The 12105-nt window shown below is 42.6% G+C and overlaps 1 protein-coding gene across 1 annotated transcript in view; it reads left to right on the top strand.

The window, feature by feature from the left end:
• Positions 1-182: 182 nt before the first annotated feature.
• Positions 183-12105, top strand: part of LOC144976299 (cyclin-G-associated kinase-like) — a 70762-nt gene continuing 58839 nt past the window's right edge. The window contains exon 1 of the mRNA XM_078920495.1: positions 183-498. Within this exon, the coding sequence (XP_078776621.1) occupies positions 366-498 (133 nt within the window). The 5' untranslated portion in view covers positions 183-365. The remainder of the gene's footprint in view (positions 499-12105) is intronic.

Consider the following 12105-nt stretch of genomic DNA (forward strand, 5'->3'; position numbering starts at 1 on the left):
GTATGGATCCAACTTACTGTCGTAAAGTTTTTAACTCCCATTCGTGTCACTAAATTTGGAAAAAGATTTTGGTAACATGCAGTAGATAATTTATCTTAAATAACAGATGAATTATAGTAGCAATTATAGTACCATCAATATTTAGAGAGATTTAAGTACAAAAAAATAGCTACCAAAAATATGATTGCATCCAGGTCGTTGTGACGTCATAATGCTGATACGCCTGCTGTACTGCTACAATAATAATATTTGACAATTTCTTCCTCTCACAATTTGTTTGTTATTCTCTGAATTGTTTTGTGTGAATTAAAACTTTTGAAGTTGACATTTTTCGACATTTTGGGCTATGGTAAACTCCATATGAAATGGCCGACTTCTTTAAATCAGCCTTGGGAGGCATTATTGGGACAGGTCAGAATCGTGATGGAAATGATTTCGTCGGACAAGTTGTTGAGCTTGGAAACCAGAAGCTTCGTGTCAAGCGATTGATTGCTGAAGGTGAGATTATTATTATTATTATTATTATTATTATTATTATTATTATTATTATTATTATTATTATTATTATTATTATTATTATTATTATTATTAATATTATTATTGGTACTTCTATATTCGCCAAAAACCTATAAAAATTATAAAACCACATTTTTACAGTTTACTCTATGACTTATTGTGACATTAATATTAGGCACTTGCAAGAAGTAGCTCTCGCGAGTTGAAAACAGGCGAGGATTTCTGTTTCCGTTTTTGAGGGGAAAAAATTTAGGAGTGATTTTAAAATGTTCATTCTTCTTTCTCAGTGGAATGAAATGGCATGTATTATAGAGAGCTGCGCCGGTGTTACCAATACTTAGCTTCTATACCAGGACAAATCATGCGTTTGGACAGAAAAATAAATAAAAAACTTACCGCTTACCGTCAAAAGCAGTTTAGATTTGAAGATACATTTGTTTTCTATCAAAAAACATTCGGTACTAGATAATCCTTGATGAATATCAAAAGTTGTGTTTGAAATTATATCCTAAATAATTTCATGATTCATTCCTCGCTAAATCGTGTGTGTTTTTCGTCTGATTCAGTGGTTGGTGCCCCCTAGTGCCAGCCGCCTGCCGCGCAAAACAAAGGTTTTTTAAAAAGTTTATTGAGAAAAGATACGGAAAAAAGTGTCCCTAGATAGGTATGTAATTTGGTGCATAAGTGCAGTAAAAATTGGTGCGCAAAATTAGTTCGTAGAGGATGCGAGACTGTGTGTGTGTGTGGTGTGTGTGTGTGTGTGTGTGTGTGTCTCTTTCTTTCTTCCTTTTTTTTTTGGGAGTGCCTACGTACACGGTAACGGGGCATCTAGCCTCAGGATCTATGTACACGTAAACCGGTTTACCGTTGCAACATTCTGCTCGTGTGTGTGTGTGTGAATTTTTTTTTTAATCAAAACAATTTTAACCATTAATGGCGAGATTCCATCTTACACTCCCCAAACTCCAGATCTTAGTCTTAATGTTATCATTAAAAGACAAGCTTTGCGATTTATAGTTTAATTGAAGCCCGAGTCGAAATATACTCTTACTACTGTTCTCTTGGTGGAAACGATTTATTCTGCATAAGCAATCTGGAGAAAAAAAATCAGTGTCACTGTAAAAGGTTAAAATATCACGAAGTACGCACCGTGAACACCGCTGTAACAATCCTTTGATCTACGTCATCAGGCAACCCATTGTTTCTTTCATCTTTTCCCATTCCCCCATCCCCCCGCCCACCTCTCTCTCTCTCTCTTGTCATAGTGTTATCCCTCCCCTTCCCATCTCAATGTAAAATGAAAACGTTCTGCTGTTTGCAGATACATGTATGATTGTTTTGTTTTCTCTCTCTCACTAGGCTAGGATTAAAAACCAAGACATCAGGTAATGGGTGTCTAATGCCAAAGTATAGATTCTCTCTTTGGCCAATTTAGTCACGTATGTGGCAGCCCAGCTATTTATTATGTTCTGCCTATAACACACAATAAGTGGGATTCTGGGGGTGGGTACGAAAGAAATCAAGGTCATAAGTAACCGTGCACAAGAGCTGTATAGGGAATTGGTTTCTGGGGGTCTTGCAAATACCAAATATTTTATGGAAAGCTCTTTCGAACTCCAAGACGTCTGGTTTGTTTTGCTATCTTGGAACAAACGAAACAGAGATGTCTTGATGTGTGACCTAGTTGTCTGATTTTGTGACCTCGATGTAAGGTATTGTGACCTAGATGTATCCTTTTGTGTGTGCAAGCCATGCGGGTAAGTACAGCGATAGCTTGCCAGTTGAGGAAAAAAAGGAAGAAGCAACGTATCCGCATTTGAAAAACAAAACAAAAAAAAACTGAAAAAACAAAACAACTTAACCTTTTAAAGGCGAATATCAATCTTACTTGGACCAAAAATAAAATCTTACCGTTTTCATCAAAAGACAAAAAACAAATTACAATTTAAAAACTTGAGCTTTTATATAGAGCAATATCCACCCAACGTGCTCAAAGCGCTTTTTATCAATATTCTTACTGCTCTTATGGTGGAAACGTTTTTTTTTCTGCGTTAAAAAATAATATAAATGAAGACTATTATTTGAAAAACAAAAAAATCAGTGTCACTGGCAAAGGGTTAATTGCAGTACTCCTGCATCCTGTGAGACTCCTACGGCACTTGCTAATCATAAAAAAGGAAATAGCAGCAATCAACAATATTAAGGTGAAAAAAAAAGAAGAAAAAAAAAGGGTGGGGGGGGGGGGGGGGGGGGGGGGGGGGGGGGGGGGGGGGGGGAGGAAGCAAACCCAGTAGCAATGCAACCTTTTAGCGGCGAAATTCGATCTTTGACCTAACACCAAATCTTCTATCATCAAAAAACAAGTAACGGCAAAACTATTATAGACAATTGAAGTCCGAGTTGCGATAGTCTGACTACTCTCTTGGTGGGAAACGCTGTATTCCCCATTAACAATAATAAAGATAAAAGCAAACTACTATCTAAAAGCAAAAAATTAGCTTCGCTGTTAAGGGGTTAAGAACACCTGCCACTGCAACTGTCAGCATCCTTGAGATGCTCTTACGTCACCAAGGTCACCAATCGACACGTCTCCCTCTCGTCGGCATGCATCCCCCCCCCCCCCCCCCCCACTCTTTCAAGGTGGTGGTGGCGGCGGATAAAAAAGGCCTTTTTCTCTTTCATTCAATCAACTGGTCTGCTGGTGGACCCGCTGCACGTCCAACTCGCCTTGAGCATGCATTCACGTAAAATATAAAGATTTTTTTTTAAAAACCTACCTCTGTTTCAAAAACTAGCATCTTTCACCTTTCTAAGAAACATTTTGATTTTTCAGAACTTTAGTTCGTTAAAAAAATACCGGCCAATCTGACCCGTTGAGTCGAATGAAAACGAAATTTTGTTGTTTACACGGTTCAAAGGAAATGCCATAAATAAGCTTTCATGGACTTCCTGTGTTGTTTTTACAGTGTCACGTGACCGTTTTGAGAAATTTGACGTCTGCTACAAATAATTAGACCGGTAGGGGGTAGATCTTTTCGTTGGAGCAGAGAAAAAGTGAGTATTATTTCTTGGACTTGTAGAGAGGCCTAGGGTCCACCAGCAGTCAAGTTGATTGAATAAAAGAAAAAAAGGCCTTTTTTATCCGCCGCCACCACCACCATGAGAGTGGAGGGTGAGGGGGGGGGGGGGGTGTTGCATGAAGACGAAAGGGAGACATGGTGACCTTGGGTGACGTAGAGCATCTCAAGGATGCTGGCAGCAGTTGCAGGTGTTCTTAACCCCTTAACGGCGAAGCTAATTTTTTGCTTTTAGATAATAGTTTGCTTTTATCTTTATTATTGTTAACGGGGAATACAGCGTTTCCACCAAGAGAGCAGTCAGACTATCGCAACTCGGACTTCAATTGTCTATAATCGTTTTGCCGTTACTTGTCTTTTGATGACAGAAGATTTGGTGTTAGGTCAAAGATCGAATTTCGCCGCTAAAAGGTTGCATTGCTACTGGATTTGCCCCCCCCCCCCCCCACCTTTTTTTTTTTCTTCTTTTTTTTTTCACCTTAGTATTGTTGATTGCTATTTCCTTTTTTATGATTAGCAAGTGCCGTAGGAGTCTCACAGGATGCAGGAGTACTGCAATTAACCCTTTGCCAGTGACACTGATTTTTTTTGTTTTCAAATAATAGTCTTCATTTATATTATTTTTTAACGCAGAAAAACAAAAACGTTTCCACCATAAGAGCAGTAAGAATATTGATAAAAAGCGCTTTGAGCACGTTGGGTGGATATTGCCCTATATAAAAGTTCATGTTTTTAAATTGTATTTTGTTTTTTGTCTTTTGATGAAAACGGTAAGATTTTATTTTTGGTCCAAGTAAGATTGATATTCGCCTTTAAAAGGTTAAGTTGTTTTGTTTTTTTTTCAGGTTTTTGGTTTTTTTTCAAATGCCTAGTGAGAGAGAAAAAACAAAACAATCATACATGTATCTGCAAACAGCAGAACGTTTTCATTTTACAATGAGATGGGAAGGGGAAGGGATAACATTATGACAAGAGAGAGAGAGAGAGAGAGAGAGAGAGAGAGAGAGAGAGAGAGAGAGAGAGATGGGTGGGGGAATGGGGGGGGGGGGGGATAGTAAGGGGGAATGGGAAAAGATGAAAGAAACAATAGGTTGCCTGATGATGTAGATCAAAGGAATGTTACAGCGGTGTTCACGGAGCGTACTTCGTGAAACTTTAACCTTTTACAGTGACAGTTTTTTTTCTGGAGATTGCTTATGCAGAATAAATCGTTTCCACCAAGAGAGCAGTAGTAAGAGTATATTTCGACTCGGGCTTCAATTAAACTATAAATCGCAAAGCTCGTCTTTTAATGATAACATTAAGACTAAGATCTGGAGTTTGGGGAGTGTAAGATGGAATCTCGCCAATAATGGTTAAAATTGTTTTGATTTTTAAAAATATAACACACACACACACACACGAGCGCGCGCGGTCACGACAGCGAGGACCATCTATTGTATGTGTTGCAACGGTAAATCAGTTTACGTGTACGTAGATCCTGAGGCGAGATGCCCCGTTACCGTGTACGCACCCCCCCCCCCCCCCCCCCCCCCAAAAAAAAAACAAAAAAGAAAGAGACACACACGCACATACACACACACACACACACACACACACACACACGCACGCAGTCTCGCATCCGCTACGAACTAATTTTGCGCACCAATTTTTACTGCACTAATGCACCAAATTGCATTTGGTTTTGCCACTTGGCCTCCTGTAACCAACTTTTTGGCTTCCTCTGACTTTCCCCGTTGGAAGTGGTTATTCAGTATCAGATACTGAATAGTGCTTTGCCACTATTCAGTATCCATAAGGAACTCTTTTATTATAGAGAGAGTGAAAAGTGCGACAATCTCAGTTGAATGTAAATAAACTGCTGACCTACTACCAGATTGAACACGTGCAGTAACTGACAGCCCGATTCAAAGTTGTAGAAATATTTTGATCGTTATTTTTAAATTTCTGCTATTGTGCAATTAACATAGTTCAAAACGGTGTGTCTTTTTTACGAAACCCGCCGAAACCCGCCGAAACCCTGCGAAACCCGCCGAAACCCGACGAATCCCGACAAAGTTATGGGAAGTAGGTGGCTGTGGGGAGTGAACCTAGGACTCAGGGAAGTGTACACCATTGGGGAGTGAACCTGGGACTGGGTTTCGGCGGGTTTCGTAAAAAAGAACCAGTGCTTTTTTACGAAACCCGGCGAAACCCGACAATATCCAGCAAAGTTATGGGAAGTAGACAACTGTGGGGAGTGAACCCGATACTCAGGGAAGTGTACACCAGTCGGGAGTGAACCTGAGACTAAGGTTATCGGCCGGTTTCGGCGGGTTTCGTAAAAAAGAATTAGTGCTTTATTACGAAACCCGCCGAAACCCGACAATATCCGGCAAAGTTATGGGAGTTTGGCAACAGTGGGGGTGATCCTGGGAGTCAGGGAATTGCACACCAGTGGGGAGTTAACCTGGGACTGTGTAAAAAGGATATCAGTGGGAAATAAACCTGGGACTAAAGGGAGATGGATACCATTGAAAGTTGAAGCCGGATATGGGAGTTGAGTACCAGAGGAGAATGAACCTGACACTATAGAAGGTGGGCGCCAGTGGGGAGTGAACCTGGAACTCGGGGAATTTCACACCAGTGGGGAGTTAACCTGGGACTCTGTAAAAAGGATATCAGTGGGAAATAAACCTGGGACTAAAGGGAGATGGATACCATTGAAAGTTGAAGCCGGATATGAGAGTTTGGTACCAGAGGAGAATGAACCTGACACTTTAGGAGGTGGGCGCCATTTGGGAGTGAACCTGGGACTCTGTAAACAGGATATCATTGGGAAATAAACCTGGGACTAAAGGGAGATGGATACCATTGAAAGTTGAAGCCGGATATGAGAGTTTGGTACCAGAGGAGAATGAACCTGACACTATAGGAGGTGGGCGCCAGTGAGGAGTGAACCTGGGACTATGTAAACACGATATTAGTGGGAAATAAACCTGGGACTAAAGGAGATGAATACCATTGAAAGTTGAAGCCGGATATGGGAGTTGAGTACCAGAGGAGAATGAACCTGACACTTTAGGAGGTGGGCGCCAGTGGGGAGTGAACCTGGGACAATGTAAAAAGGATAGCAGTAGGAAATAAACCTGGGACGAAAGGGAGATGGATACCGTTGAAAGTTGAAGCCGGATATGAGAGTTTGGTACCAGAGGAGAATGAACCTGACACTAGAGGAGGTGGGCGCCAGTGAGGAGTGAACCTGGGACTATGTAAACAGGATATCAGTGGGAAATAAACCTGGGACTAAAGGGAGATGGATACCATTGGGAGTTGAAGCCGGATTTGGGAGTTGGGTACCAGAGGAGAGAGAAACCTGACACTATAGGAGGTGGGCGCCAGTGGGGAGTGAACCTAGGACTCTGTAAACAGGATATCAGTGGGAAATAAACCTTGGACTAAAGGGACATGGATACCATTGAAAGTTGAAGCCGGATATAAGAGCTTGGTACCAGAGGAGAATGAACCTGACAAAAAAGGGGGTGGGCGCCATTGGGGAGTGAACCTGGGACTATGTAAACAGGATATCAGTGGGAAATAAACCTTGGACTAAAGGGACATGGATACCATTGAAAGTTGAAACCGGATATGAAAGTTTGGTACCAGAGGAGAATGAACCTGACACTATAGGGGGTGGGCGCCAGTGGGAGTGAACCTGGGACTATGTAAACAGGATATCAGTGGGAAATAAACCTTGGACTAAAGGGACATGGATACCATTGAAAGTTGAAACCGGATATGAAAGTTTGGTACCAGAGGAGAATGAACCTGACACTATAGGGGGTGGGCGCCAGTGGGGAGTGAACCTGGGACTATGTAAAAAGGATATCAGTAGGAAATAAATCTGGGACTAAAGGGAGGTGGATACCATTGGGAGTTAAAGCCGGATTTGGGAGTTGGGTACCAGAGGAGAGAGAAACCTGACACTATAGAGGTGGGCGCCAGTGGGGAGTGAACCTGGGACTATGTAAAAAGGATATCAGTGAGAAATAAACCTGGACTAAAGGGAGATGAATACCATTGAATGTTGAAGCCGGATATGAGAGTTTGGTACCAGAGGAGAATGAACCTGACACTATAGGAGGTGGGCGCCAGTGGGAGTGAACCTGGGACTATGTAAACAGGATATCAGTGGGAAATAAACCTCGGACTAAAGGGAGATGGATACCATTGAAAGTTGAAGCCGGATATGAAAGCTTGGTACCAGAGGAGAATGAACCTGACACAAAAGGGGGTGGGCGCCAGAGGGGAGTGAACCTGGGACTCAGGGAAGTGCACACCAATTTGGAGTTAACCTGGGACTGTGGAGATGGATAACTGTGGGTATCCGAGCCGAACTATAGGAGTTGGGTACCAGAGGAGAATGAACCTGACACTATAAAAGGTGGGCGCCAGTGGGGAGTGAACCTGGGAGTCAGGGAATTGCACCCCAGTGGGGAGTTAACCTGTGAATATCTAAAAAAGAATATCAGTGGGAAATAAATCCGGCTTCAACTCCCAATGGTATACATCTCCCTTTAGTCCCAGATATATTTCCTACTGATATCCTTTATACACATTCCCAGGTTAACTCCCCACTGGTGTGCAATTCCCTGAGTCCCAGGTTCACTCCCCACTGGCGCCCACCCCCTTTTTGTGTCAGGTTCATTCTCCTCTGGTACCAAGCTTTCATATCCGGCTTCAACTTTCAATGGTATCCATCTCCCTTTAGTCCGAGGTTTATTTCCCACTGATATCCTGTTTACATAGTCCCAGGTTCACTCCCCACTGGCGCCCACCTCCTATAGTGTCAGGTTCATTCTCCTCTGGTACCAAACTCTCATATCCGGCTTCAACATTCAATGGTATTCATCTCCCTTTAGTCCCAGGTTTATTTCTCACTGATATCCTTTTTACATAGTCCCAGGTTCACTCCCCACTGGCGCCCACCTCCTATAGTGTCAGGTTCATTCTCCTCTGGTACCAAACTCTCATATCCGGCTTCAACTTTCAATGGTATTCATCTCCCTTTAGTCCCAGGTTTATTTCTCACTCATATCCTTTTTACATAGTCCCAGGTTCACTCCCCACTGGCGTCCACCTCCTATAGTGTCAGGTTCATTCTCCTCTGGTACCAAACTCTCATATCCGGTTTCAACTTTCAATGGTATTCATCTCCCTTTAGTCCCAGTTTATTTCCCACTGATATCCTTTTTACATAGTCCCAGGTTCACTCCCCACTGGCGCCCACCCCCTATAGTGTCAGGTTCATTCTCCTCTGGTACTCAATTCCCATATCCGGCTTCAACTTTCAATGGTATCCATCTCCCTTTAGTCCCAGGTTTATTTCCCACTGATATCCTTTTTACACAGTCCCAGGTTAACTCCCCACTGGTGTGCAATTCCCTGACTCCCAGGATCACCCCCCACTGTTGCCAAACTCCCATAACTTTGCCGGATATTGTCGGGTTTCGTAATAAAGCACTAATTCTTTTTTACGAAACCCGCCGAAACCGGCCGATAAACTTAGTCTCAGGTTCACTCCCGACTGGTGTACACTTCCCTGAGTCTCGGTTCACTCCCCACAGTTGTCTACTTCCCATAACTTTGCTGTATATTGTCGGGTTTCGCCGGGTTTCGGCGGGTTTCGGCGGGTTTCGTAAAAAAGCACTGGTTCTTTTTTACGAAACCCGCCGAAACCCAGTCCCAGGTTCACTCCCCAATGGTGTACACTTCCCTGAGTTCTAGGTTCACTCCCCACAGCCACCTACTTCCCATAACTTGTCGGGATTCGTCGGGTTTCATCGGGTTTCGGCGGGTTTCGGCGGTTTCGCAGGGTTTCGGCGGGTTTCGGCGGGTTTCGTAAAAAAGACACACCCGTTCAAAATATCAAAATAAGAGTGGCATTCAAATACATTTTTTAATGTCTAAATAGACATGATTAAATGTCACTAAAAGTTCAGTGACACCATGGCTTGGTGGATAAGCTGTTTGACTCTGAACTTAAGGTTCGAGAGTTCAAATCCCGGCAGGGTTAACTTTTATTTTTCCCCAATATTTTGTTTTTAATCATTTTATTTGCTTGTAATATATTTTAATGTTTATATTATACTATTATTATTATTATTATTATTATTATTATTATATTATTATTATTATTATTATTATTATTGTAGTCCCATAGTCCCAGGTTCATTTCCACTGATATCCTCTTCTCACAGTCCCAGGTTCACTCTCAACCAGTGTGCACTTCCCTGAGTCCCGGTTCATTGCCCAATGGTGCCCACTTCCCATAACTTTTGATAATTTCGGTAGTTTTCGAAATAAAAGTACATTCTGAGCTCACTGTCCACTGGTATCAGCCTCTCGCAGTCCCAGGTTCAATCCTCATCTGTGTCCAAATCCCAGATTCACTCCCCACTGCTGCCTGCTTCCCATCACTTTGTCGGGTTTTGGCGGGTTTCGTAAAACAGTAATTCCCCCTCCCCCTTGGTATTGTCTTTTTACAATATCCAGAGTCCCAGGTTCACTCCTCACAAGTGTGTACTTCCCTGAATCTCAGGTTCAGCCCCCACTGTTGCCTACTCAATAACTTTGTCGGATATTGCCAGGTTTCGTCGGGTTTCGTAAAAAAGTAATTGCTTTTATGTGAAACTCGCTGAAACCCGCCAAATACCATAGTCTCAGGTTCACTCCCCACTGGTGTACACTTCTCTGAGTCTCAGGTTCACTCCCCACTGTTTTCCTACTTTCAATAACTTTCGGATATTGCCGGGTTTCGTAAAAAAGTAATAGTTTTCATGTGAAACTCGCCGAAAACCGCCGAAAACCATAGTCTCAGGTTCACTCCCCACTGGTGTACACTTCCCTGAGTCTCAGTTTCACTCCCCACTGTTGCCTACTTCCCATAACTTTGTCGGATATTGCCGGGTTTCGTATAAAAGTAATTGCATTTATATGAAACTCGCTGAAACCCGCCAAAAACCAGAGTCTCAGTTCACTCCCCACATGTGTATACTTCCATGAATCTCAGGTTCACCCCCCCCCCCCCCCCCCCCCCCCCCCCCCCACTATTGCCACTTCAATAACTTTCTCGGATATTTCCAGGTTTCGTCGGGTTTCATAAAAAAGTAATTGCTTATATATGAAACTCGCTGAAATTCGCCTAAACCCAGAGTCTCAGGTTCACTCCCTACTGGTGTACACTTCCCTGAGTCTCAGGTTCAGTCCCCATTATTTGCCTACTTTCCATAACTTTGCCCCAATTTGTTGGCATTTGGCGCATTTCGTAAACAAAAAGTAATTGCTTTTTTAAAATAACAAAATCCGCCGAAACCCAGTCCCAGGTTCACTCCCCACTGGTGTACACTTCCCCGAATCTCAGGTTCACTCCCCACTGTTGCCTACTACCCATAACTTTCTTGGATATTGCAAGGTTTCGTCGGGTTTTGTAAAAAAAGTAATTGATTTTATATGAAACTAGCTGAAGCTCGCCGAAAACCATAGTCTCAGGTTCACTCCCCACTGGTGTACACTTCACTGAGTCCCAGGTTCACTCCCCACGCGTTGCCTACTTTCCACTTCTTTGCCGCATATTGTCGGGTTTCGTACAAAAGTAATCCCCCCCCCCCCAATTTGTGATTGCTTTTTTATAAAACCCAGAGTCCCAGGTTCACTCCCCACTGGTGTACACTTCCCTGAATCTCAGGTTCACCCCCTCCTCCCCCCCCCCCCCCCTCAGCCTCTACACACACACACACACACGCTGCTGCCTACGTCCCATAACTTTGTCGTATATTGCCAGGTGTCGTCCGGCTTTTTATTACGAAACCCGCTGAAACCCAGTCCCAGGTTCACTCCCCACTGTTGTACACTTCTCTGAGTCCGAGATTCACTCCCACAGCTGCCCTCTTCCCATAACTTTGTCGGGTTTCGGAAAAAAAACACCGTATTATAGTGCAAAACCACTATTCAGTGTCAGATACTGAATAGTGCAAAACCACTATTCAGTATCAGATACTGAATAGTGCAAAACCACTATTCAGTATCAGATACTGAATAGTGCAAAACCACTATTCAGTATCAGATACTGAATAGTGCTAGCCTTCCCCGTTATATCGTTTTACTCTGGTACCGGTAAAACTTATTTGGAAGTGGTTATTCAGTATCAGATACTGAATAGTGCTTTGCCACTATTCAGTATCCGCAAGGAACTCTTTTTTTATAGAGAGAGTGAAAAGTGCGACAATCTCGGTTGAATGTAAATAAACTGCTGACCGACTTCCAGATTGAACACGTGCAGTAACTGACAGCCCGATTCAAAGTTGCAAAAATATTTTGATCGTAATTTTTTAATTCCTGCTATTAACATAGATCAAAATAACAAAGTAAAAGTGGCAGTCAAATACATTTTTAAATGTCTAAATAGACATGATTAAATGTCACTAAATATTCAGTGCCACCATCGTTGGTGGATATAAGCTGTTTGACTCTG

This window comes from Berghia stephanieae, chromosome 1 (genome assembly GCF_034508935.2).
Source record: "Berghia stephanieae isolate SIO BIC M18660-M18661 chromosome 1, UCSD_Bste_1.3, whole genome shotgun sequence".
NCBI lineage: Eukaryota > Metazoa > Mollusca > Gastropoda > Nudibranchia > Aeolidiidae > Berghia > Berghia stephanieae.